The sequence below is a fragment of the Meriones unguiculatus genome, chromosome 4 (genome assembly GCF_030254825.1).
Source record: "Meriones unguiculatus strain TT.TT164.6M chromosome 4, Bangor_MerUng_6.1, whole genome shotgun sequence".
Taxonomy (NCBI): Eukaryota; Metazoa; Chordata; class Mammalia; order Rodentia; family Muridae; genus Meriones; species Meriones unguiculatus.
The window spans coordinates 121,629,944-121,657,102 of NC_083352.1; the positions used below are offsets into that span (position 1 = coordinate 121,629,944).

Below are 27,159 nucleotides of genomic sequence, written 5' to 3' on the forward strand. Positions count from 1 at the left end.
CTGCCCCAGCCCCAAGGACCGGAAGGTAGCTCTGTTCACACACACACTAAAGCTGGTGTGGTTGGAGTGGGGCAGTTCTGATCTGCAAAGGGAGCTCAGAGGAACGAGGTCTCCGAGGAAGTCACGAAGGTCCTTCTCCCGCTAGGTCAGGTTGGCCGGAAGGGACTAGCTGCAGAGAGGGGGTTGAGAGTGATTTAGGAGCTGGTAGGGGCTTCCTAGGGGATGGGAGAGATGGCTGGCCACCAAGGGAGCGACTGTGCCCATAGCTCAGGAGGAGGGGGCAGTGTGGGGGTGGTAAGAACTTGGCATCCAGGAGTGAACCACAGTGGGGTATAGGGCAGCAAGAAGACAGGACTCTAAGAGAGCTTCCTGGAGGAGCTTGGAGGTTCGGGGCAGGCAAAGGTGAAAGGAAACAATAGGTTCTCTCTCTCTTTCTGTCTCTCTCTGTCTCTCTGTTTGCCTCTCTCTCTCTCTCTCTCTCTGTCTCTCTCTCTCTCTCTCTCTCACACACACACACACACAGAGTGAGCACTGGATGGAAAGGAGAAAAAAGAACCTGAGGGGGAAATGAGTGAGGGAACCATGAGGCATGATATAGTCAGATGTGGTACATCTGGAAAAAAGGGAGCTGGGAGGAGTCAGGCCAAGAGGAGAAGAGTGGGGAGCTGAGAGAGAGAGTGAGAGAGAGACTGAAGACAGAACAAGAAGAGGCGCTGACAACTCAGCCCACACACAGGGGGCTAGGAGCAAGGAGTGGGGGACACGCAGGTGCAGATAGAAGGGGCCAGAGAGCTGTGGGAGGAGACATCATACAGCAGTCCTCTCAAGTAACCTTATGTATACAGAAGGACTGGAGGGAAAAAGCACTTGAGAACACACACACACACACATACACACACACACACACACACACACACACACACACATTGAATGGAGGATGAAAGCCTGGCTCCCAGGGAACTAAAGGAAGAGGCCCTGCAGAAGGCCAGAGAGACTCCTGCATACCCAATTACCCTCCAGCCCCCACTCCTTAAACAGTGGAAAGGGACCCTGGGCTACAGCAGAGCAGAGAAGAAAACAGTACAGTGAAAGGATCATACGGACAGACAGACAGACAGTCCTACTGAGAGAAGGGAGACCTAGTATGCAGCAGTGTCCCCTGATGCCCACTCAAGGAGTCCAGACCCATCCAGCTAACACTAAGACACAGGAAAGGGGCAGAGAGGGAGGAGAGCTGGCCCGGGACCCATCCCTCTTCTCCAAGCTTCTCTCCCAACAGCTTTCTCCACAGGTGCTGAAGGAAAGCCCCTCCTGTTACGGGTGCTTAAACTAAGTGGCCTGTGGCACCGTGATGCCTCCAGCACACAGAATGGCAGAGGCTGTCCTGAAAGCTCTTCCCTGGAACACCTCAGAGGAAAGATGCTAACAACATGGGTGTGAGAGAATTAAGGGGTCCAGAGCATCGGAAACCACCCACAGGCTTGGGGAGGGGGCTTGCAGCCTGACGGCAGCCCAGGGCAGGTCAGGCTAGACCCTGCGGCCAAGGAAGGTGTCAGGCGCAAAGGTCCTGAGGGCAAGGTGTACAGCTGGCCTTCTGGATGCTGGTGGCCAGCCCATCCCTGCCGGTGACAAAGGAGGGTGAAGTATGGAAAGTGTGCCACCACCAGGCCAAGATCTGAACTGCACCTACCCCAAAGCTTCAAGAAACAGAATGGGCTGAAGGGTATGTTGGGGAAGCTGGTGTCGGAAGATGGTGACAGAGAGATCAGGGCTAGGTGGTCAGCCAAGGATAGCAGGAGAGACTGGCAAAGGAAAAGAGCCTCAGAGGGCCACAGTCCAGAGGCAGCTTGGGTGACCTGGGTCATCCCAGCAAGGGTGGCCAGAGTATGGCTCATGAAGGAACTAAAAGTCATGGGCCTTGGGAAGGAGTGAAGCAGGAAACCTCCAGCCTCCCACAGGGGTGGGGCCATGCCCACCGGAGTTACAAGGTGACAGACAAGATTCCCAGGGACAGGCAAGGAGGAGGGCTGGCCAGAGGTGGTGGCCCCACATACTGGGAAGGTTCTAAGGCTTTGAGCTGTTCACCTCCAGAAGCTAATTTTAGGTTGTATGGATTTCATCTCAATTAAAAAGTTTTTAATTAAAAAAGAAATAGCAAAAATACTTTGGAATTCAACAAGTAGGGACAGGAAGGTGGCACCATCGAAAGTGTGGAGGCCCTGAGGCTTGGAAAGGCGGAGGCTCAGGGAGCTGGGACAGATAAGGGCTCATGAGGATGCTGGTCCCTGAGAGAAAAATATCTGTAGGGACAGACTAGAGAGGGAGAGCCATGGGGGGAGGGGCAACACAGCAATGAGAGACTGATGTGAGAGGCGTGAAGCCAGGCAAGGAATCTAGGGAAGGCCTCTCTGAGGAGGGAACACTGGAGTAGGGCAGGCAAACCTCTGTCAGCTGGTTCCAGGCAGGGAGAACGGTACGAGGACCTGAGGTGGGAGCAGTTTGTCACATTTCAGGAAAGGCTGGGCAAAGGAAAGCAGGGGCTGACGGCAGGAGAGGCTGGAGGCAAGGAAGGACAGCCGGCCTAGAGCTGAAGAGTCTTCTCCGCACGCTGTAGCAGTTACTGCTGGGAATTGGGTTCTGTGATGGGGTGCCCCAGAGACCTTAGGGAGAACAGGTGAAGGAAAGAAAAGATCATGAGCATCCCCCCACAACCCTGTGGGACTTGTTGGAATATTCAGGTGAACCCCAGAAGTTCTTCACAGAGGCAATCAGAGGGGGCAAAGTGAGGAGCTCTGGGGAGGAAGAACAGGGCATAAACAGAGGCAGGAAAGAAGAGGAAAGCTTGAGAAGAGGGAGGGGGAGAGGGGGAGAGAGGGAGGGAGGGAGGGAGCTGGTAGAGCGGGAGCCGCAAGGCGAGATGAGACCCCCCACTCCACCAGGGCTCTGGATGACGCACACAAGCTGAGCCCACACTCTGCATCTCAGGCAGAGCTCTGACGCACTTCTTCGTCTGTGAGGCCGTCAGGCACAGACACTGACATACACACCCCAGCAAAGCCCCCAGGAGAGGGGCTGCAAGGAAGGATGGGCACAAGGAAGGCGTCGGCAGGATGGCAGGGCGGCGGACACACCACGGACAGAGAAAAGGAAGGACACACAATCACCTGACCAGACAAGAGACACAGACATCCAAGTCACCACTTGCACTGACCAGGGACACACACACAGGTGGGCAAGTATGGCCAGCCCTGTCTGCACTGTAACACCTGGAGTGCCAGACATGTGCCCACTGACAAGTTACATGCGTGGCTGACCCACAGCGACATATTCCAACACACCCCAATCCTCTGTGTGGGGCGAGAGCTCGCTGTCCCTCCCTCTGTGACAGATAAGGGCTCATGAGGATGCTGGCAGCCACCAGATACACCCCAGAAACAAGCAGAGAAAGGAAGGAAGGGAATGGAAACAGAGGAGGTGGAGAATACATACCAGCCCAAGCCAAATGTCTACCTCTCTGGGCTGCCTGACACATACTAGTCAGTCATTGAACGCCCCATTACCAGGTGGAAAGAGCACAGGTAGCCCCTGGACAAGGTGACAGATGTCCAGGAAGCCAGGCCTAGTGGGGGGAGGCAGCATATACTGGGGAGAGGGAGGAACCGCATAAACAGGATATAGAGGGTGTCTTAGCCAAGTTGGGGTTCTGAGTGGGGTGGTGGAGGCTATAGTGGGAGCCTGTAGGCAGGACCAACATGGAGGTGGGGAGACGTAGAAGTAAGTTAGGAATACTGGGAGACCTGCCCTGAGGTGACAGACATCAGGGTGGCTCCTACGAGGGGCTGCGGAGCCCTGGACCCTGGAGTAGGGACAGCGGTGGTAGGCAAGGAGAAAGGAGGAGCAAGAAGGGGCCCTTGGGGGTAGGGAAGGCTGGGTTGAAGTTTCTGGAGGACAATTACAACAGGGTGGGGAGGATGCAGAAGCCTTGCAAGCTCGTGAGGGCCACGTGTCAGGAGTTAGCACAAAGTCCATTGGGTCAGGGACTAAGAAGGAGAGCTAGACAAAGTCTTCCTGGAGTGAGGTCTAAGGGGACATTCTTGGGTATGGAAGACAGACCCAGGATAGACGTGTGAGTCTGAGGCTTGACTCCAAGATCCCAACTGAAAAGCCAAGTATACCGGGGAGCAAAGAGCTTACAAAGTAGATGGACAACAGATAGGAAAGATGGAGGCCAAAATCCTGTTCCACCCCTTAGAGACAGCAAGGGGAGTGATGAAAGGAGTAGTAGCCGGGGGAGAAATCTAGCCAGGCTCTCCTGAAAATATCTAGAGGGAAGACAGAAAGAGACAGAGGCAGAGGTCTGGAAGCAGGGAGGGAGGAAGATGGTGAGGAACCATATTCTCCCTCTCTCCCTCCCTCTTTCTCTCTCCCCCTCCCTCCTTCCCTCTCTTCCTCTCTCTCTTCTTCTGACACACAGCATAGAGGCAGAATTCAATGCAATTTGGGGACGGAGCAGAATCAGACAGGAGGGAGTCGATACTTATGGAGCCACATTCGAAAACTGTGAGCTGAATGAATAAAGACAAAGAGGCACCAGGAAGAGAAGCTCTGAAGGGAACGGTGCTAAAACAAGCTTGGCATGGTGGAGCATCCCTGTAATCCCTCAATGCTTCTAGCATCTGAAGACAGAAATCACTGCAAGTTCAAGGCCAGCCTGGTGTACAGAGCAAGTTCCAAACCAGATGGGTTGCTAGTGAGACCCTGTCTCAAAAACCAAAACAAAACACACTGGATCACTACACACAGAAACAAGGTGTGTGGGTGGGCAGTGGGGTGGAAGGGTGGGACGGAGCACCCCAGGGGCTGGTGAGATGGCTGGTAAAAGTGCTTTCTGAGAAATCTCAAGAAAAGACAGAAAGAATTTATATGTCTTTAATCCCAGCACACAGGAGGCAGAAGCAGTGAATCTCTGTGAGTTTAAGGCCAACTTGGTCTACACAGTGAGTTCCAGGACAGCTAGGGCTACACAGAGAGACCTCAAAAAAGGTGTCCTCTGAATTCCACATGAGACATGTGTGCATCTCTCTCTCACACACACACACACACACACACCACTAAATAACTAAGTAAATATTCACTTAAAACACCCTAGCAGTTTGGAATTTAAAACAAATGTCAACAGAAGTGGGGGATTCAGGGAATTCAGAGTTTGATGCCCAGAACCCATGAGGTGGGTGAACTGACTCTCTCTCAGGTTGTCCTGTCTGACTGCCACATGCCCACTGTATCATGTGTGTGACCATGTACAGAAACACCCTAAATTCACAAACAGAAGAATGGGGTGCAGGGGCGGTCTTGAACCACATCTGTGGAGCATAAGCAAACGCTGGACACAGCCTGGGAGCATGCTCCCCCCCCAGCCCCAAAGGCTGTGGAGAGGCTTGGGGCCAGCCTGCAGGCAGGAGAAAGCAGGGCAGAGCCGACAGCAGCTGGGCCTCACCCACACCCTCACAGGAGCTGCTCAGCACGTGTTGACGGAAGGAAAATATAAAGAGAATTACCCCAGGGTGGGACAAAGGATTAGGGGACGTGGCAGAGATGGCATGTTGCCAGGCGGCTTATCACACGCGCACCTCTCTGAATGCGGCTCACGCAGGGCCAGGCAGATTTCAGAAGAGCCTTGGAGACAGGCAAGGCAGGGAGAGGCTCGGAGTCTGGAGCTTACCACACACATGCACCGGGACACAGGGAGGACAAAGGGTCCTGAGGGTGTGGAGGGGCGAGCACAGGCCATAGAGCTGGGCGTGACAGCCACAAGGCAGGAGCTGCGGGGACCCTTCTCGTGTCTGTCTGTCCATCTCCGTCTCTCTCTCTCACACACACACACAACTGCTTCCCAATGAGTGCCTCCTGAAGAGCCATGGGAATGAAAAAAAACTTCCCAACCAGTGGCAGCGGCCCCAAAGCTGAAGGGTGGCGATGGCTGCACAGGAGGAGAGCTGTAGCCTGACCCCACAGTCCATCCCTGAGGGGACTTGAGCAAGGCCTGGAGTGGGGGTGGGGCGGTGGTGGATGCAAAGAGCTTGCAGACTCACAGGAGGAACTGGGCAATCACAACTCAGTTGAAGCTCATCAGTGCTGGAGCAGGCGACACAGAACCCTGACCTAGGGCAGAGCTGCAGGAGACAGGGAGGAGGCAGGAGAGAGAGCCAGCCACACCGCCACGCCTCATGAGAACGGCAGAGAGGGCTGGCTGAGAGAGTGCAGGGCCCAGTCCTCCGTGTCTGTCCGTGTCCTGGAAGGAGTCCTGGCACCAATCCTGCTGGAGCCAGACACAGGAGAGGCCCAGCATCGCACACCGAGGCAGCATACACGCGTTGCACACCACACATGTCCACAGTCACATCACAACCCTGACACATGGGCGCTGTGTGCCACCCTGTACCCCCCTGGCTGCTGAGGTTCCACTCCACACATCACTAACTCCCACGGTACAAGACACAACCACACCACACTCAGGGGATTCACACACCACTGTGGGAGTTCCGGTGATGCTGGATAAGGAAGGGGAATCCAGGCCCAAGGAAGCACACACACACGGACATGGACACACCAGCACAAGCTCACATGCACACACGTTCACACACACATACAATCAACCTTTCACTTCCCTGGAGCTCTGCTCTGCCATCTAGACAAGCTCAGGGCCTGTCTCCATTCTGCTGCGGCCCCGGGGACTTCCTGCCTCTGTCGTGTTGTCACTTAGACAGAGGGTGGTTGGTGGGCCCGGCTTATTTTCCAGCCCCTAAATCACAGTCGGGGCTGCATCACGGAGGGAATGGATGAGCCAGTTTTTTTAGCACACAGGAGGAAGGGAGGCCCAAGAGTGCTTCCAGGCTGTGCAGATTACAAAAACAGAGGGGGAGGGGGGAGGGGCGGTGAGGGAGGCCTGCACATCTGGAAGAATCAGGAGGGAGGAGGGAGACCTGGAAACCGGCAGGAAGTGGGCAAGTGAAGCCCCCCGTAACCCACCCCGACACACACACATGCACGCAGTCCCTAAGTGCTGACTCCAGAACTGGGCAGCTCCCTGGAGGCAGGGAGAGGACGGAAGAGTGGATGCGGACCTCTGTCCGCCCCTCGCCCTCTCTCACGCACAGCTGGGTGGCAGCAGCTGCTCCACTGTTAGTGTTTTCGGAAGGAAAAGGAAACAACCTCCCCCCTGCCCCAGCCAATGGCCGTGACCCCCAGAGCCCCCAGAGCCGGAGCTTGGAGAGAGGAAAGGCGGCACCAAAGGGCAGGGGCATTGAAGAGCTTTGCAGAAACCCAGGCCTGCAGGGCAGGAGACAAGATGGAGCTGCTCCATCCATCAAAGACCAGCAGACACCAGAGCCACATGGCTTTGTCTGTGGAATGAATGAATGAATGAGAAAGAGACAGGGCAAAAGAGTGAGGGCCTAGGTAATAGAGTCGGAGAGGTGCCACTCACACACATGCATACACTACCTACCTTAGGTATGGGACAAACAAACAAAAGAGAGTGGTGACATGGGACTTTTTGTGCAAGGCAGGGTTTCTCTGTGTAGCCCAGGTTGTCCTGAAACTCACTGAGTTTGAGAGAGCAGGGGTGTGGGTGCCTGGGAGGGGTTGGAAGTAGAAAAGGGAAGGCAATAGTGTAACTACAATTTCAAAAAATATCTCAGAAAAGAAAAGGAAGCCACTGGCAGAGGTGGCCTGCAGAGAGACAGATGGACACCGGGACCCGTGGCGCTTCCCAGGGGAACAGGAGGATGCACACCAGGCACGCTGATCCAAATCCAGTCTCCACAGCACCTTCCCACAGAGACAGTCTGTCTGTCCCTGTCAGGGTCTCTTTCTCTGCCAACCACAGTTTGGACTCCACGGGAGAAAAGCGGGAAAGAAAACAGACAAAAAGAGACACACTGTGTGTGTGCGTGTGTGTGTGCGTGCGTGCGCACACACGCTGGAGAATTCTCAGAGGAAGGAAGGAAGGAAGGAAGGAAGGGAACAGAGGACAGATGAAAAGCTACATGGAGCAGCAAGGGAACAGCAGGTCATGTGGCAGCTCGAGCACTCCAGGGCAGACACCCCCTCCTCACCTTTACACACACACTACACTACCCCCATGCCCCGCACAAAACATGTACACCCCAAAACCACATGTAACCTAAGGACATCCCCACACCGCACATAACGCACACCAGACACACCCACGCAACACCCTTCCACCTCACACACCGAACACACCCACGCATACCCCCACATCACACCCTCCCTTACAACCCATACACACCCTAGATCCTACACCCACAACACCCAGCAGGTGCACCCCCCAGAGGAAGGCATGAGCACAATGGCCGGATACAGAGGGCTGGCAGGCGAGCCGTGAGCCGTTACCACGATCCCCCCATGAGCACATTTGCAATGGATGTGGCAGTGCCGAGCCCAGGCTGGACCTCTGTTCCAAGTTTTTCTCCAGCCAGCAGCTCAACTGTGAGCCACGGGACAGAGACAAAGAGACCCAAGAGACAAGAAGGGTGAGCAGCCAGGCATTGCACACACCCCGGGGAGATGCCCTGTCCACTGGGCTCGAGGGGCAGAGGAGTCTGGAATACAAGTGATACAAGCGATACAAGTGATTTTGTTTGTTTTGTTATTTTGTGCTTTTCTCAACTGTCCCACTCTGCAAGAAGGAACTTAAATTATTCCTGCTACAAGGAAGCCTTTTCCTGGAAGAAAAACATCCCCGACAGAAAGGGTCATGGGGCCTCACTCACGGAAGCAGGCCAGTGAAGCAGCTGGAGGCCCAGGCCAAGCCATGGCTCCCTCTGCTGTCTGCACCTGTCCCTGTCTCCCTCAGGTGCACAGCCCCTAAAGGCACTGGTGGGGAGAAAGAGAAGAGGCCACTGCCTCCCTCTCTGCACAGACATTGCCCCATGGGCTAGGGCTGGGCGGGGAAGGGGGCATCTGGTCCAGCGGATGGAGCTTGGTGAACAGCCATGACGGCCCCGGAAGATTCCAGGGCTCAGGAAAGACTCGCCGGGTGCTCTGTGGCCTCTGAAGGTTGAATCAGGAGTTTCCAACTTGTAAGAGTAAACAGATTTTCAGAGTAGAAGAAGCCCAGGCCCAGAGTGAGAAGCTGGATATGGGCAGAGGGTGATAGGGAGGAAAGGCTGACAGGGAAAGGGAACGCTAGAGAAAGCGCTGCATGCAGGTGGATGTGAACACCTAGCTCTGTGTGCATGTGGCCACAGCTCACCTGGGCCTTTCTCTCTCTCACACACGGAGCCTTTGAGATCACCCCAGAAAGAACACATTCCACACAAGTAAGGCAGCTCTGCCCACCCTGCCAGCTGTCCACATCTCACGAGCATCCTTGGCTTAACCGGTGCTTCCCCCAGATCCTCAGATAAGTACAGACGTGCAGCGTCTGCCCTCTCTGATCATATCACTCCCCAGCAGGAAGCACCATCTTCGGGGCCGGAGGCCCACAACTGCTATCTTCCCTCACACCCGGGATGCTTCCGACCTTCCTGCAGACAGTAGATGGTAAATAAATGGCGGCCCAAACTGAGGTCTGTTTGTGTTTAATCAGACAGTATGCAAAGTATGTACAACCAGTTCTGGGTCCTCCCTCCCGCCCCAAGCCTGGGCCGTGGAATGTGGGATCCCCATGCCCTGCCCAGAGCTGGGGTCCCCAAGGCCTCTGCATAGTCATCTGAAATCTACAAAATACTGTTAGAAAGAAAGAAAAGAGAGAAAGAGAGAAAGGAAAGAAAGAAAGAAAGAAAGAAAGAAAGAAAGAAAGAAAGAAAGAAAGAAAGAAAGAAAGAAAGAAAGAAAGAAAGAAAGAAAGGGGAAGGAATGAAGGAAGGAAAAGTGGACAGTTGAAAGTTGAGGCCACCTTACACAGAGGTCCTTGGGCAGCTAGAGTAGGGGTTGGGGAAAGTGGATGGCAAGATCAGACTCGCCAGGTGCATGGGGAGACTTAAGCAAGAGACTATGGGAGGAAAGTAGAAATGTCAGGGCAGGCCCTGCTTAGCCTCCTTCCCTGTAAGCAGGGCCTGGCTGGCTGGAATCCCCGGCAGCAGGGGCATTATTGCTGTGATGGGGCAATGAGTGAAATGATCATGTCTGGGGACAGAGTAGGAGTGTTTTTACATGTTAAATATGGACACAAGGGAAGACACACAGGCACATACATACACACACACATACACACACAGGGCCCCTCGGTTGAGATGCCACAAATCATCAACTGCCCACCTTACAGATGGGAAAACTGAGGCAGAGAGAAGCCACCTACCCTAAGGCTGGGCAGAAAAGCCAAAGACCAAGCAGTCAGTTGGCTGCAGTCCCAGGGCTGTGCTCCCCTTAGATGCCCAGCTACGGGATCTATACAGGGGCTGGCCAATGGCAGAGGCCATAGCCACAGGGGCAAAGACTGTAGCTCAGAGAGAGGGCAGGGCCAGTGTCGGTGCACAGCAGGGAGGAATCTTGCCCTCATTTCCCTGGCCGAGGAACTCTCCTCCCTCCCCCTGAGTTAAGGGGTCCCAGCATAGGCAGGAGAGCAGGGGCCAGGGGTTGAAATGATCAGGACAAATGGAGGAGGATGACCAGGCTCTTCTTAGCTCTTCAACTTGTACTGGCTTGTGTCTGCAGCCTGGGAGCTCACCCCACATCACACTGGCTCTGGAGGTCAAAGGCCATCCACACTGTGACTGAAGCCCATTCCACACCCTCATGGTCCAGCCGTCATTCCTGGCTCAGCATCTGCTTGCCTTTCCCCACAACAGACCCGTGGGCCTCCGTGGTGGCAGAACTCTGCCTCCTTTAGCCCAGTCTCAGGCCCCAGCCTGTCCACTGCCTTTGAGGACAGTTCTCATTAGTTCCTGAGGAAGTCAGAGGGAGCACCAGGTGCTAAGCCCACCTCACAGCCCCTCCTGGATTCAGTTTTTCCAACAGAGAAATGAGGGCAGTGTGTCAATGATCTCCAAGGTTCCCTGTGGAGGACAGGGCTGAGAGGGAGTACTCATCCTCACACCCCAACTTGTGTTGGGCCTTGGGCTGTCCAGCCTGAGAGCCATGGCAGGGAGCTCCAGACCCAGTGTTCTACCCAGAAGCCTCCAACAAGGATAGCCAAGGGCAGGAAGTACATATAGGCCAAGGGCTGGGCCTCATTCCTCTTTGGAAAGGCTCTTTGGCCAGCTTGAAACAGACCCAGGGTGAAGAAAGTGGGGAGGAGCCAGGTGAGTGGAGTGGGCTGAGGTTGGAAAGCCACCCCACAGCCCTGCCCTTCACCTGGTGTCTGCTGCGAGGAGCAGGCTGGTTCCAGAGAATGCACAGAGAGGGCCTGCAGCCAGGGCAGGCCACGGGACAGTCACCGGACCAGCCTCAACCTGCCCTTCCAGGCTGCCCCTGTCCCTGAAGCCCTTCCATGCTCCAAAGGGGCATTGCCGAGGCAACTCAGCCCCAGAAAGAGGATGAAAGGAGGTGGGTGCCACAGAGGTGACAGCCCAAAGCCTAGGGGCGACAGTCCTGCGCACACAGTTCCTATAGGTTCTCCCCGGGTTGGTACTGCGGCTCGGTGGATGTGAAGTAGTCCTCCAGGAAGGCCTGCAGGTACTCGAAGGTGGGCCGCTCCTCGGGCTCCTTCCGCCAGCACTGGCACATGAGGTCGTGCAGGGACTCGGGGCACTCAGGGGGACACGGCATCCGGTAGCCGCGCTCCACCTGGTCCAGCACCTCGCGGTTCACCATCCCTGTGGACAGAGGGGCTGTGAGGAGATGGCTCCAGACACTGACAGGGCCGGAACAGCTTTCAGCCCGTGGCGCAGAAAACCTCATCTCTGAGGCCAAGAGCCCTGACTGGAGGCAGCCTCTTTGGGATCCAGCCCGGAATGAGGAAGCCCAGGGGTGCCGTCCGGGGTGGGGAGACTTGCCCCTAGGGCCAAGATCAGGGACACCAGCGCAGCCTCCTCACCAGGGTAGGGCACTCGTCCCTTCGTGGTGAGCTCGGTCAGCAGGATCCCGAAGGACCACACGTCGGACTTGATGGTGAACCTGCCGTACAGCGCGGCTTCAGGCGCCGTCCACTTGATGGGGAACTTGGCACCTGCAGGAGAGATACGCCCGGATGTCACTCCTGATCCGCGGCAGGGCCTCACTCTCCTCTCCACTTGACAGACAGACACCAGCGGCCGCTCCCCTTGGCCCCACCTTGCCGGGCCGTGTACTCGTTGTCCTCGATGAGCCGGGCCAGCCCAAAGTCAGCCACTTTGCACACCAGGTTCTCTCCAACCAGGATATTGGCGGCTCGGAGGTCCCGGTGCACGTAGTTCATCCGCTCCACATACGCCATGCCCGAGGCGATCTGCAGAGACAGAGGGCCTGGCTCAGGGGCCACCCACACCCACCCCAGGGGTACAAGCCAGTGTCTCGGGCTGGTCGTGCCTGGGGGGAGAGAGACAGCCAAACACCCTGCCTATCCCATGTCTTTTCAAGCAAGGACCTTCATTCAGCTCACAACAAGCAGTGCTGGCTTGAAAAGGCTGACCAGACCTCAGTGGCCGAGGGGGACAGCAAAGGACAACGGGAGGTCACAGTAAGATGCTGCCAGGGAAGCAGGTATTAAAGAGGCCCTAGATGACCCATAGACGCAGGTGCACGCCAGGTCATTTTAAACTTTCCATACTTTATTTTCATTCTTAATTCTGTATACGCGTGCCTCCAGTGCCCAGATATGGTGAAGCACCCCACGCGCCTGCGAGGGCGCCACTGAGTGGCAAGGTGAGATTCTGGTGTAATGAAAGCAGGCCTCCTGGAGGGGACGCTCTGAGCCTGAGGGCTGAGGGCTAAGGGCACAGGAAGATGGCGGAGGAAAACTCACCTGAGCAGCCATGTCCACCAGCTGGGGCAGCCGTAGGTATTTGCCTGTCTCCCCCTTGAGAAAGTCCAGCAGACTCCCTGGAGAGAGAGAGAGAGCAACTGTAGCCTAGCCTGGGTCTCAGACCCCCTCTTGCTCGACCAGTAAGAAACAAACAAACAAAAAACTTCAACTCAGTGTTCAGCACACAAAGGCAAACACTCGAGGGAGCTAGACCAAGAAACCCTACTGGACCCTTGTGGTAAGGGTAGGCTGGGGAGGGCGGGCAAGCAAAACAGGGGGTTGTTAGATGTGAAAGACAATGTGGAAAGCCCGAGACAGGTAAGTTCATCAGGACCAAGGCTGCCAGCCAGCGGCTGCCCGGGGCTGGAGCGGGAAAGCCACGTGGCTGAGGACAGCAGGGAAGTCTGGGGTGATGTGGCTGCCGTACAGACAGACACAGTGAGCCGCCCTACCCACTATGCAATGGAGGCTGACCTTGAACTCGTGATCCTCCTGCCTCTACCTCAGTGCTGGGGTTACGGCATCATGCCTAACTCGTGCAGTGAGGGGGATCAAACCTAAGGCCAAAGCCAGGGCCTTGTGCACACCAGGCTGGCACTCTACAACTGAGCTGCAGCCCCAGCCCCACACTGCTGTTTGCTGAGACAGTCTTGCTATAGAGTCAGCCTGCCCTCAAACTCCAGATCCCCCTAGGCACTAGGATTACAGGTGTGTGCCACACAGCACCCAACAGCAACAGGAGTCTTGACAGCGGTAAAAGAGAATCTTAAAAAAAAAAAAGTAGCAGTGCTTATTTATGAAAGGAGCGAGACGGTCCCTGGCTTAGCTGTCCACCCGTCAGGGTTGGTCTGGGGTAAGGAGTAAGTTTCCTGCCCTGCACAGGCACTGAGCGGCGCTCACCCCAGGCTCAGGCCTTACCCTTGCTCATGTACTCGGTCACAATGTAAATGGGTTCCTCCGACACCACGGCATATAGCTGCACCAGCTTCTCATGCCTCAGTTTCTTCATGACTTGGGCCTCCTGCAGGAAGGCCTCTGGAGACATGGTGCCTGGCTTCAGGGTTTTGATGGCGACTCTCGTGGTGCCGTTCCAGGTCCCTGTTCGGGAGGGACATAGCAAGCTCAATACAGGCCTCAGTTGGTTCTGCTGCACTGGGCCAGGCCGGCCCACTGGCGAGCCTGTCTCCACTCCTGCCTCCCAACTCATGGCATGGGCTCAGGCAAGGCCAGGGGCCTTCCTGAGACTCTGTATTCTCACTTATAACATGGGCTTGAGGAACGGAGAGTCCTCTCAGGACTGTGAGAGGAGGGTCTGGAGCCTGGTCACAAACAGTGGCTGCTAGGACACTGACTGATTGGGAATGTGGGTGACAAAGGTCCCATCTTAACTGCTTCCACTTGCATGACCCTGTCTCTGCTGGGTGAGCACTATCAGCGCTCTAGAGGAGAGGGCGGGCTGTGTCTGGGGCCATTGGGAACACAGAACGCAAGGTCAACTTGGTGCCTGCGATGCACCAGGCGGGGAACCGACCAGCCAGCCGGGAGTGCTCCTCGTCGCAGGGACGGGGTCTGAGGGGAGACGGGGTCAGCTCTCTAGCCTGTCTAGCGTCAGGCCATCCACGGATCTTTCATGGCAATTCCTGTTCTATGCAGAGCCCCAGGGAGAAGTAGGAAGCTCTCAGATCCCCAGCACACACTACCAAGAATCACAGTTGAGGAGGACCGAGGCTGAGACTCACCCCGGACCTGCCTAAACCCTCCTTTTGGTCTCAGCTCAGGAGCTGGCTTCTCCCTCTGTCCTTCCTCCTCACGTCCCTTCCCCAGCCCAGTCCCTCCAGTGCCCCCTGAAGGGAGGACAGTGAAGAAGGCACCACCAGTGTCCCTGGGTAGGCAGAGAGCTGCCAATGGCAGAGGAGCCCGGGTTCGGCTAGGACAGCCCACTGTCACAGGGGACTCCTAGCGGCTGCACAATTAGACCGGAGATGGGACAGTGACTTCCCGAGACTCCTTCTGCACAGCACTTTCTCTTTCTGTGATGGGCTTACACGACTCTTGAAACTTACTATCAGCCCCATTTTACCTCAGAACCTAGGCACGCTCGCTCAGGCCCTGAAGGAGCATGGTGCCGAGTGCCCAGCAGCTCCTGGTACACAGAGCAGCCTCTAGCAGCATGGGCTACAAGGAGTCAGGTGTGCCAGTCTTAGTGCGGACCCCAACTGGGGCATAGCCGGGAGGGGGGGCAGGGAGGGGAGGGCAAGATCAATATATATTACATGTGGGTTTGAAAGGGTCGCAGGAAACGTAATCATGTGTTTAGTTGAGTAAAACCAGGGCCCATTTGTTCAGCAGAGAGAGAGAGGGGCCCAGGGGCCCTGAGCTGTCTGGCTGGGGCGGGGACAGGGGTGCGCGGTCCTTACCCATCCACACCTCTCCAAAGCAGCCCTGGCCCAGCTTGACCTCTAGCCGCAGGGACTCCCGAGGGATTTCCCAGGCATCCTTGGCCAGGCCCTGGGTCTGAGGCTTCGACGTGGGGCACACGGTAGTGAGGCGGTGACACAGGCCGTCAGCATGTTCTGAAGATGGAGGCAGAGGACGGGGCTCAGACAATGTCCACAGCAAGCTGGCCCCCTGTCCAGCTTGGATGGCCCTATGCAGCAAGCGCACATAAGCTCTGGGGACAGGCACACGCCCTCCTGATATACCTCTCTCCCCACGGGGCGGTGGCACAAAACTCACCTGCCAAACCACTAATTCCTTCCCCTCTCCATCAGATTTGGGAGCGCCAGAGATGCAGCAGGGAGCAGGGGTGAGACCCTGACCTAGGGAGCTCCCCCCCCTCCACCTCTCAGGACTGCAGATGTGACAGAGCAGAGTTTGAAAGAGGGGAGCCAGGCAGGCTTTAGGAATCTTTGGGGAGCCCTGGAAGGCACTCCAGACGAAGGGGTTCCTGAGCTGGCACAGAACATGGCCTGTGCCAGGGACCAAGATCACTTGTTCAGGTGGAAAAGCCTCCAGGAGACGGGAAGCTGGAAGTGAGGCCGGAGGAGCTGGCAGATGAAGGCATGGGACAACCTTTAGCCACCCAGGCTTGGGGCCTTGGGTCTCCATCATAAGGTTCCAGCCCTCCCTAGAGGATTTGGTCAGGGGACATGAACCCCAGAGCAGAAACAGATGGACAGAGAGACAGCTGGTCCTAGAGAGGCTCGGGGCCCAGGCTGAGGAGGCAGCTACGAGGCGCACACCTGCAGTAGCCATGCACAGACAGGCACGCACCAGCCCCATCCCTGCACACGGCCCCACACCCCAGCTCCAGCCCCCTCCACCGTTCTTATCAAAGAGGCCTCCCCCCTCCTCCTCTCCAGGAACCGGTTCAGACCAGTCTTGGAGCTGCAGAAACAATCAACAGCAGCCTTCAGCCCCTCCCTTCAAGCTTGCACAAGGCAGACCCCTCCTCATCAGCCAGCTGCAGAGGAAGGAGAGGAGGGGGCTGGGCAGGGAGAGAGGGGAGAGACACCCCAGGGCAGAGGAGGCACACCCTGGGCACCCCACTCCCCTCCTGGGGGGGCAGCCAGTGAGTCCCCACTCCTCCAGGGGACACTCACTGGAGTAGTAAGCCACGAGCTGCTGCAGGCTGTTGAACTGGGTGCGGGAGGTGATGTAGAAGCCGCCGCTGTCCAGTTTCCGGATCTTGTAGTGTTTCACGTTGAGGCCCTTGGCATTGTCGAAGTCGGACACAGAGAGGCAGTAGGCACCTGTGGGCAGGTAGGAGGAAACCTCCATGGCACCCTGCTGGTGTGCCCCTTGCTGGAGAAAGTGAGTTCAGTCCACCCTCTTTCAGCAGCCGTGTAGACACAGCCAGGCAAGGCACACACACCCACCCCCCATGGCGGAGACCCCTCCAATCATCCTCCATGGGCCTGAGACTGCCGTGAGGGTGCACGCAGTATTCAGCAAGCACCTCATAAATGCTGGCTGCTGCCCTCTCTGCCCACTCCTGTCTTCTTGTTCTGCTTCCTGGAGATGAGCTGAGCACACGGGAGCAGTGTGGCTGGCTATGTGGGGCATGTGAGTGCTAACCCTGCCACAGTAGTCCCGGGCAGGAGGTGCACGGAGTGTGGCCTGCGGGTCCGGCCTCCCTGGAGCCTAGACAAACCGCAGCTGGGAACGTCCTGTTTAACCTTTGTTAAACAGAGCCAGGGGCACCTAGAGTAGCATCAGGGAGAGGTGGGGCACAGTCCCCACGGATCTAGCAGGTAATGGGCAGCTCTGAACAGAGGCTCTGCCTCCCCACCACCCACTGGACCCCGTTGGGTAAACATGACGACCTTCTGGTAACCTATGAGTGAGTCAGGCAGGGCTGGGCCTGAGACCCATCCTGGCCTGTCTCAAAGCAACACTGGGAAGCCATGTTTTCTACCGACTGCCCACATCGTGTTCACACAGAAGACACGGGCTGAGGGCCGTGGCCAGGTGGGACCACCTGTACACACGGCAGCTTACTGATATCCAGTGGCCACATGTTCACATCTGCCCACATCACAGTGGGCCCCAAGCCTCAGGAAGCAGGACCACACATTTCACTCCTGGCAGCACTAGCCAACCACCCCCAACAGCACACACACACACACACACACACACACACACACACAGAGCCGTGACTGTGTACTGGGCACAGCGCACATGGCGGGGTGCAAGCACTTTTTCATCTCCCGCTGAGCCCCAGGCCCACAGGAAGCAGCCTAGCTTGGTTGCCATGGTGATGGGCTAGGAGAAGGGGCAGAAACAGAGCAGAGACAGTCTGTGGGGGAAGGGCAAGGCCAGGCCAGGCCCCTGGGAAAGAGGAAAGGGAAACAGAGGGGCCCACTGCATCTGTACCTATCCTGGGAACAAATCCACGGCTATGTGATCCTCGGGGCTCCTGAGAACCTGCACCCACTCCCCATGTGAGAAACTGAGGCCAGAAAGGAAGGCCTCAGCTCGTGTGCCCTGACCACCGCCTCTAGGCCACGCAGTCCTCAAGTACCAGGTCACTTCAGTTCCTGCTATCTCCTCCACCGAAGGGCTCTTCCCTCCCCATCCCGTGTACCTGTGTATTCACTCTGCAAGCTCCAGCTCAAACAATACCCTCCAAGCTGAGTTCTGCTGGCCACGGACGTGCTCAGGCATACCTTTTGTGGTCTCACTTTCCCTCACGAGGAAGGTCCCTCTTGGGTTCTCAGCATTGAGCAGTAGCCGCTCCGATTCCCGTCTTGTGATCTTGCCGAAGTACCACCTGGCGGGGGAAGGAACAAGTCAGGGACCCTGGGCTGGTGGTGGCAGCGGCAGCTGACCATAGCCGGACAGCATACTCACTCCTCAGCCTGGATGGAGTCGGAGGGCGCCACATAGTTGCTGGGGATGTACCCGGTCTGTCCTGTGCTCAGCGAGTGTGCCAGCCACCAATCTCCCTCTCTGCACAGGTGGGAGGGAGCAGAGAATGTCATCGGGGAGCAGGGTCAGCAACCCCAGCCTCCCCAGGTGCATGGCCAGGCTCCGCAGCCAGGGAAGCTGGGCCAGCCTGTGTCCACAGCAAGCCAGCAGGAACTGGCCTGGAACTGGCACACTGACCCAGAGGGTTGCCACCCAAAACCTCAGCAGAACTCAGCCCCCTCTGCCCAAGGACTGAGCCCAGGGGCACTGTCCAGGAGTGCGGAGCGGCCTGCAGGTGCCAAGGGCTGCCTTGGAAGAGAGTGGGGAGGAGAAGGGAGAAGCAGGGTTTACATGAGATAGATGCCAGATTAGACCTTCCAAGTCTCCCCAATCCTTGAGAGCCCTAATGCCCAATGGAGACAAGGCTGGCCCTTCTGGGGCCCGGCAACAGTCCAGGCCTACCTACACCTTAACACAAGCAGTACTTGCCCGTCCCAGATCACAGCTCACCCTAAAGGTCCTTAACTAAAAAATGACAGGCCTCCTCCTGCAGCCTACCCCTGTCCCCTGTCCGTGGGGAAGGTGAAGCCAGGGACAACTGGGCCATGCCCAAAGTCACACAGGGAGTCATGGGGATACAGTGGCCCAGCCTCAGAGCCCAGGGCCCTCGGCACTAACTACCCAAGGAAGAGGGGGAGGAAGGAGGAAGGAAGAGGGAGGAGGGCAGGAGGGGGAGGGGCAGAAGTACCTTTGCAGCCATCTGAATGTGAACCAGGTCTGGCTGGAGCAGGGGTCCAGAGACAGAGGAGGGAGGAGCAAGCGAGAGCCCGACAGGAGAGAAGAGGCAAAGATGGGGGTGTGGTGAGAGGCCGTGGCAGGGGGTCAAGGGAGAGAGCGAGAGCCAGGCAGTGCTGGGGACACTGGGAAAGGGCCAAGGGGGCAGCCAGAGGCCTCACATCCAAAGCAACCAAAGGGGCCAAGGAGAAGGCTGGAGGTTGGAGGGAAGATCAGGGGATAGGGGCTGGGAGCTAGGGTCAGCCCTTTCCACACTCCCTGTACAGATGGGAAGACTGAGGCCAGAGAAGCAAAGGGCTCTGTGCAAGGTCACACAGCCAGGCCAGGTGCCTCCCTGTGGGTACCATGAGGCTCGAATGCTCAAAGGACCAAAGGCTCATCTCCACGCAAGGCTTGGGGGAGGGGAGTAGGCAAGAAGGGAGTCAAATTAGTCAGCTGGTGACCTTGGCCCTCCCTTGACCCTGAGAAGACACACAGCATCCCCACCCTGGTCCAGAGACAGAAAGGCCCTGGCCTCATCTGGGACAGAGCCCCAGCCTGAATGCACTAGATGTCTGAGCTCATCTTTGCCCAGCTTTACAGATGGAAACACTGAACCCAGGAGCAAGCGGAGCTGGAGATGCTCGAAGGACCAGCTGGAGGCCTGGCCATCATCAGACCCTGCTAACGCTGGGCCACAGGGGTCCCTTCTAGATGAATGTGCACAGTGCAACTGGAGCCGTGAGGGACAGACACACTGGCAGTACCCATGCGCCAAAGCTCCACCCTCACTTGGAATACACACATTTTCCTCTCTGATTTGACCCCCAAGGTCACCCAACAAGGAAGAAGGCAAGACCCCCAACACAAAGACCCAGTCACTCCAGCAAGAGAGACCAGTGTTTTCTTGATAGAGTTGGGGAAACTGAGACATGGAGTAGGAGAGGATTTGCCCAAAGCACTCTAAAATCTTTCAACCCAAAGCATCCATGATTTGCCCAAAGCTACATAACACAGTCAATGGCAAAGAAAAGCTGAAATCAAGGACCCCTGATGTCCACGGCCAAATGCAGCAGCCCAGAAGCTCAGGGCCAAGAGGGGGAGAGAAAGAAAGGCAGGAGACAGGCTGTCCCAGAACGGGGCCCACAGAATAAGGTGGCCAGACTCCAGAGTGAGCAAAGCAGCCTGACATCAGCCCACAGGAGCCTGAGGGGTGAGGGTGGAGGTTCACCGGCCTGTTTGGGGCTTTCCTCCACAAGAAAATGGGCAGAGCAGTACCAAACTGGGCCCCCAGATCTGAAGGCTGGGCTCCCTTACTGGCTCCCAGAAGGTCAAATGTCAGTGCACAGAAAAAACCCCGAAGGAGTCGGGGCTGCTCTGTGACCCCGGGGTAAGAGACACAGTCCAAGTCCCCAAGCCTTTCCTGCCTTCCAACAGGGTAGGTGGCCACCCTAGGACTGTGGGCACTGCCCACTCAGCTCTGCCTCTATCAGCTGTGTTACCTTGGACAGGTCAACTCTCCTCTCGTTGCCACAGTAACAGCGATTACAGCTGTCATACTGCTCCTCCTCCTCCTGCTCATCCCAATGCCACCAACATCTGGGGACATGGGGACTCAGGGACATCCATTAGGAGGGAAAGAGCAGCTGGCCTCTCTGATGGGAAGGCTGCTTCCCCAGGGTGGCAGTCTAGGAAAGGGAAGAGCAAAGGCCCAGGTTCCTTCTTGGGCTTGCTATTCTGTAGCCATGTGACCTTGGACAAGGGCCTTCACAACTCTGAGCCTCAGTTTCCTCACTCACAAAGCAGAGCCAGCCCCTCCACCATTACTGCTGGCCCAGGGATCAGAGATAACGAGATGAAGGGGGTATGGGTGAGAATGACTGGCACAGCGCATGGCACCTGCTTGCTTTTGCCTCACACAGAGGGCAGTTCCACCCTGGATCTTGAGATATGGATAGGAGTTCACCAGGGGGATACAAGAGAAGGCATATTTGGAGCAGACAGAGTAGCACACACCAGGACGGGAGGCACAGGCAGGGAAACACCCCCAGGGATGTGGAAAGCTTGCCTCCTTAGCCAGGCCCTGGGAGCACTCTGTGATAAGCTCCTCTCTACCTTTCAGAACAGCCCAGATCAAAGTCCCCAAGCCTTACCTGCCCCAAGGAAAGGCCCCCATAGCCCGGCACACACCTCCAACCATCAAGCCCCCTCCCAGGGCTGTTACCCTCCACCCTTACCTGCAGCGGCTCACTGTCCTGCCTGGGATGCGCAGCCTGATAAGGACAGCCCCTTCTCCCGGGCCCATCTTGCAGGGACCCCAGCCTGCCTCTGCCCGCCCCTGGCCTGGCCTGGGGTAGCCCACTTTCCCACCACATTGCCTCCCTCCCCGGCCTCCAGAATACACTGGGTCCTGCATGTAGCTGGCACTCAATGTGGAATCACAAACCAGAAGAGGGAGGTGAGCTAACAGGAAGGTGTGGGGAGAAGATGAAGGGTTGGCTCAAACGGGTGAGATGCAGGATAAGCTAAAGGGATAGGAAAGGGCTTGGAGACCACACAAGAGCGGTGAGGGAAGCACATGCACAGAGCAGTCCCCAGCCTCAGCGAAGCATCCCCCTCCACCTGGCCTCGGTACACACCTGACATCCACCTTCCTCCTAAGGGCCAGCGAGAGAGAAGCAGAAAGAGGGAGAGGCTGAGGTGCGAAGGCAGGGCCCGGGACAAGAGGCAGGGCCCGGGACAAGGGAGGAGACCGTCGGGGTTTAGGAAGGGCCACCTCCCACCAAGGGCAGAAGCGGCCCAGTGAGCTCTACACCGCCCTCTGCCGGCAGCTCTGGGCATAGAGGGGCCCACGCTCCCAGTGCGGTGCCCACCCCCCGCAGTGCCACTCACGTGTTGTTGACAATCTGCAGCCGCTCCCCTTTCTTGAAGGACAGGTCGGTCTCTGTCCGTGACTCATAGTCATAGAGGGCCACAAAGGTGGTCACCCCACCTGCAGAGCAGGATAGGAGGTGTCAGAACCCCGCAGGAGACGGAGTGGGAGACCGCCTTCCTCGCCAGCCTGGCCCTAAGAAGTCACACTGGGCACCGGAAGGAGCAAGGGCCTGTGGCTCCCTGCTGGGCTGCAGGCCAGGGGCGCCTTGTCTGCACACAAGCAGAAGCGCGCGCACCTAGCAGCTCTAGGTATCTGGGCCAGGCTGCAGGGCCCTTCCCCTCAGCCTCTCCTCACCCACAGCTGCTCCCTGGGCTCTTGCAGCCCACTGTTCGTTGCCCAAGGCTCCACAAATGCTTCTCAAATGACCCAGTGGGTGTGTGGCTGCACCAGGAGGAGGTGGGCAGCCTACCCGGTGGTCTCACCACAACCAAGAGCCTGTGGGGGGACGTGAGGCTGCGTACCCTAGCCCGTGTCTGCATCCCCTGTGCAAGCAGGTGCACAGTCCCACCCGAGGCTGCGAGGCTGTACGCACACCTGCATCTTGTGTGTGCTGCCCTGGGGGGTGTGGGGTGCCTGGCCTAGATGGCGCCTCTAGGAACACAATGAACCGCTTAGTGAACTGGGAGCATTTTGATGGTGTCTCCAGTCAATCAACGTGGGCACATACGGCTGGGTCTGGGTGGGATTTGCCCCTGTGGGCTGCAGCCGCGAGTGTGGCTCCGTCAGAGCGTGGGATTTGCACGAGTGGGTGTGGAGCCGTGCAGGCAGCTGGCAGAGAGTGAGTCACCCGGCTCAGCCCCCGGCGGCCGGGCTGCCGCACCCCAGAGCGCCAGCAGAGGGCGCAGGGGCGCACTCGGGCCGTCGCTCCGCGGAGCCGGGAACAAAGGCTGGGCGGGGACCGGCAGCGAGGCGGTCGGGGCGGCCCCTCCCAGCGGACCCCAGGGTCCCCCTTCAGCCCCTTCTTCGGAACCCGTGATGTTCTGAACCTGGCAGCCCCAAGGCGGCAGAAGCCCCGCTTTCCAGCTTATGAGTCCCTTCCCCACCTCGCAGCCTCCGGGAAACCAAGTCCTCAGAACCCAGAGAGGGTGTCCCCAGCCCGGGGACACACAGCGAGCGGGAGGGCCGACCTGCCAGAGGCCCCGCTCTCTGCGGGGAGGTGACAGTGTCCGAGGAGTTGAAGCCTCCAAAGAGCTTGGGCTCGGCGGCCGCGGGGGGCACGAAGGCGGCGCTGGGCCCGCGGTGGGCGTCGGCGGAGGCGGGCTTGCTCGGTGTCTGTGAGGCTGGGAAGGCGCCCCCCGGCCCGTGCACGTTCTCCGCGGGCTCCAGGCTGCGGCGCCGCTGGCTGGCATCCTTGGGCTTGCTTTTGTTGCTGCCCATGGTCCTGGCTGGGGCGACACAAGACCCTGAGGTAGAGGAGAGCCTCTGAGAGCAGACAAGACGCCCACCCACTCAGCTGGCCTCAGGGTTCTGAGAAGGGCACTAGCCACCCGGGGAGGCCTAGCTAGCCTCACAACTTGACCTATAAAACGGGCGGGTTGTTGGCACCTTAGGACCCAGCTAAGGGTAAGAGACACGCCAGTCCAAAGCCCTGACCACCGCTCTTCAAAGGCAGTTTCAGCCTTTCATGGGCAGGGAAACTGAGTCACATCTGTGTCCCCAGCACACAGGAGGGGCTCACTTAAGTTTTGATGAATGACTACATGACTGACAAGGGAAGGTGGTAAATGTGTTCATCGAGGCAGCATACTCTGTGGCTTGAAGAAGGGATGGCCGGGCCTGCCAGCCACAGACCTTTGCAAACAGTTCCCAGACACCTTGACAGGCACAAATCAGTCTCCTTCAACTCCCAGCTCAAAAGTCACTTTTGGGTTGGGGAGATGGTTAAGCAGGTGAAGGCATCTGCCACAATCCCTGTTGACCCCGGTTCAATCCCCGGGACCCCCATGATGGAAAGAGGGGTGAGGAAAATGGTCCTGCAAGCTGTTCCCAGGCCTTCAGACATGCCATGGCTCACACACACCTCCCCGTAAGCACATAGAACAAATAAACACATGCAACAAAAATGTTTCAAGTCATGTCCTTTAGGAGGGGGTCCCCAAAACCTTTCATGAGCCCCTGACTACTGCACCCCGTTGGTTATATGCAACTTTTTTTTTTTTAAGGAAAACATGATTTTAAATATCTCCATCTTCATAGCTACGTATAAATGTCAGAGTTCTCGGTCAGACTTGAAAACTCCTTTGAACAAGTCCTTGGCAATCTCTTCATTGTTCTTGGTGACCCTGATAACCCTTTGATCAAAACTGAGGTCAGAGGGGCATGTGAAAAGGTCACCTTAACCCCTCTCTTCTTTTGATTCCTATAACTGCTCCCTGGTGTGCAGAGAGTGAGGTAAACAGCCAAATGAATGATGAGTGATGACGGAAATCTGAGTTCAAAGATGAAGCCCAAAAGGTTGGGAGGTCGTGGGACCAGGACACATGGAGGGAATGAAGCTGGTGGCTACACGGCACCCCAAGGCCAGGGTACCCTCCTGCACATCCGTGCCCAACCCAGGAAGCTGGGCCGGGGGCTCTGCCCTCTCACCCCCACTCACCTAGTAGGCAGCAGGGCTACCGCAGTGGATCTGGGGACAGTCTGGGGGCCTGACACAAACACCAGCTGTAGCAGGGTCTTGGCCGAGAGGCTGTTCCACCTCTCCTGCTGTGTGTCTCTAGGCAAGTTGCTCCCCTTCTCTAGGCTTCAACGTCCGCATCTGCAGGGCCTCTGTGGGGATGTGAACATGGAAACTTAGAGCTCACTCTGAGGGTCATCAGAAGCCTCTCCCTGCCAAAATGCCCTTTGGCCCTTCCAAAGAGCCTAGGAGAGAGAGAAAGGTGGATGGCACAGTGGTTAGGAAGGCTCTGACAGCCAACTCCCAACTCCCAGTTCCGGCCTCAGCTCTCCAGGACACTGGTGGACATCATTCCCTATGCCATTTCTTCCCCCTATGTGACAGAGCTGCAGGGCCATAGCGGGGGCGGGGGGCTACCCTGCACATGGGTGCTCACTGCCTTGTGTTCTGAATGCACCACCAAGAGGGGTGGCGAAATCTCCTGGGACACAGGGGACCTGGGCACAGTCCAGACCTCCTCAAAGAACTTTGACGAAAACAAGCCTCCTTCACTGTCCTGTTTCAAGCCCAGCTCTGTGGCACCTAGCCCACGGGGACCTGGGCACAGCAGCCAGTCCTTCACCCTCAGAGCTGTGGAGGTGCATACTGGGATTGGTTGATGTCCAGGCTTAGAGAATGTAGGGACTGGAGAGACACCAGGGGACCAAGGGATCACCGGGGACTCCTTTGGGCCAGGCCAGCAGTGGGCAGCCAGGGAAGGCCTGTTTCCATGGCAACCCATTCCCTCCAGGTCGCAGTGTCCATCAGCACTCACAAACTCAGTGTCCTGAGGGGTGTGCCGACCAATGGATTTCCCCACAGCCTGGCTTGCCAGAGGCTATAGCCCAGTCCACCCACTCCACCCCATGCAGCTGTTCAGGTCCTGGACATCAGGTCCTAGCTGCCACAGAAGGACTCAGAGAAACAACCACCTATAAAGACAGGTTTTTAAATAAACTCTATTTACAATATACGCGTTATCTGATAGCAAGCAGGAGCTTTCTTCAGAATGAACACAGCAATGCAGTGCGTGTCCCCTTTCACTGGAGGGAATCAATGGGCTCCTGGCAGAGGTGCCTGAAGAGAGGAGGAACCACCCCTGGAACCTGAGGATATAGCCCCTCCCCAGTACAAGTAAAGTAAAGAAAAATAAATAAATAAACAAACAAACAAACAAAGTGGAGGCCAGCCAGGGAGATCTGGGCCACGGGTGCCATTTTGCTGGCTGGGGTGGGATAGGACCTGTCTGTGGAAGGGGTCTGTGGTTAATGCTCCTTAGACACACATCAGGTGTCTGAAAAGGCAGCAAGGTCAGGAGCCAGCCCCGGAGTGGGCCGCAAACAGATGGACCGAGGGCGGACAGAGGAAATGAAGAGATTGTGGGAAAGGAAAGGGACCCTTACCCAAACTGTGCGAGGCCCTCTCCAGTCAAGAGTTATTACTTCCGGCACAAGCAGGGAAGCCTGGCGACACAGGTAAATTTCCTTCTATGTAGGGTATTTCAAATAAGGACTGAAGCAGGACCAGCGAGCTGGCTCAACCCGTGAAGCCTGACAACCACAGGGAGGAGGGACCCGACTCCCACGAGTTGTCTTTTGACTTCTATACACGTGCTATGACATGCGTGTGCACATACTCACACATATTACACACACACAATAACAAAGAAATACCGAACTAGTAATGAACCATGGTTAAGGCCCAAGATTACATGACCTTCGGGTGTGCCCTTTCTCCTTTTCCAGCTAAACCTGCCACCTGCCAGGCATCTCCAAACCCCGTTTATAGCCTCGGGCCCTCGTTTCACCCCTTTGGGCCATGGTCTCACCATCACTGTAATCCTTCCCCGGGTGCCCAGAGCTGCCCTAGAATGTCACCTGGGAGGGAACTGGGCTAGAAAGCTGGCTCAGCGGTTAATCAGGTTCAGATCCCCGCACCCACGTGACAAGTCTGGCATCCAGCAAATGCCTGAAACTCTGGGATGGAGGGATCCAAAGCCCTCTTCTGTCCTCCAAGCACAAAGAGACAGTCACCTACACACACATACCTGTGCACACACATGAACACATAAATAATAATCCTTTTCTTTTTAAGACAAAAAGGAGGCCGGGCATAGTGGCACAAGCCTTTAATCCCAGCACTCAGGAGGCAGAGACAGGCAGATCTCTGTGAGTTCAAAGCTAGCCTGGTCTACACAGTGAGTTCAAGGCCAACCAGAGCTACATGGTAAGTGAGACCTTACCTCAAAAGGAAGGAGAGTGGAGGCTGGCAAAGTAAAGGGAAGACAAAGGAGGCAGGGTCCCTTAGGAATCATTTGAGCAGCGTAATTCCAAAATCCTACAGACAGAGACAGCGAAGGGACTGGGGGAGGGGGCTGCCCTTTTCAGATGCACCTCTCTGTCTATTAACTTCTATGTCCACGTCTGTGTGTGCACACATGTGCACGCGCACGCAGCATACATGGGGGGTCCCACACACTGG

General features: G+C 56.9%; 1 protein-coding gene and 1 long non-coding RNA gene across 8 annotated transcripts in view; one reads left to right on the forward strand and one right to left on the reverse strand.

Moving 5' to 3' along the window:
* The first annotated feature begins 530 nt into the window (after positions 1-530).
* On the forward strand, positions 531-4,810 carry LOC132653752 (uncharacterized). The gene is made up of 2 exons (XR_009591607.1): positions 531-1,723; positions 4,475-4,810. It is a non-coding gene; the product is annotated as an uncharacterized LOC132653752 (long non-coding RNA).
* Positions 4,811-9,589: 4,779 nt separating this feature from the next.
* Positions 9,590-27,159, reverse strand: part of Src (SRC proto-oncogene, non-receptor tyrosine kinase) — a 47,895-nt gene continuing 30,325 nt past the window's right edge. For 5 of the 7 annotated variants that reach the window (XM_060382928.1, XM_060382926.1, XM_060382929.1 and 2 more), the window contains 14 exons: positions 24,622-24,791; positions 23,153-23,410; positions 21,983-22,082; positions 21,730-21,747; positions 19,065-19,097; positions 18,260-18,358; positions 18,076-18,179; positions 16,510-16,659; positions 15,325-15,480; positions 13,826-14,005; positions 12,908-12,984; positions 12,238-12,391; positions 12,002-12,133; positions 9,590-11,780 (listed from right to left, as the gene is read on the reverse strand). In XM_060382928.1, the coding sequence (XP_060238911.1) occupies positions 11,572-11,780; positions 12,002-12,133; positions 12,238-12,391; positions 12,908-12,984; positions 13,826-14,005; positions 15,325-15,480; positions 16,510-16,659; positions 18,076-18,179; positions 18,260-18,358; positions 19,065-19,097; positions 21,730-21,747; positions 21,983-22,082; positions 23,153-23,402 (1,662 nt within the window). In that variant the 5' untranslated portion in view covers positions 23,403-23,410; positions 24,622-24,791 and the 3' untranslated portion in view covers positions 9,590-11,571. The remainder of the gene's footprint in view (positions 11,781-12,001; positions 12,134-12,237; positions 12,392-12,907; positions 12,985-13,825; positions 14,006-15,324; positions 15,481-16,509; positions 16,660-18,075; positions 18,180-18,259; positions 18,359-19,064; positions 19,098-21,729; positions 21,748-21,982; positions 22,083-23,152; positions 23,411-24,621; positions 24,792-27,159) is intronic. The other 2 variants (XM_021664050.2, XM_021664076.2) reach the window with 2 other exon arrangements.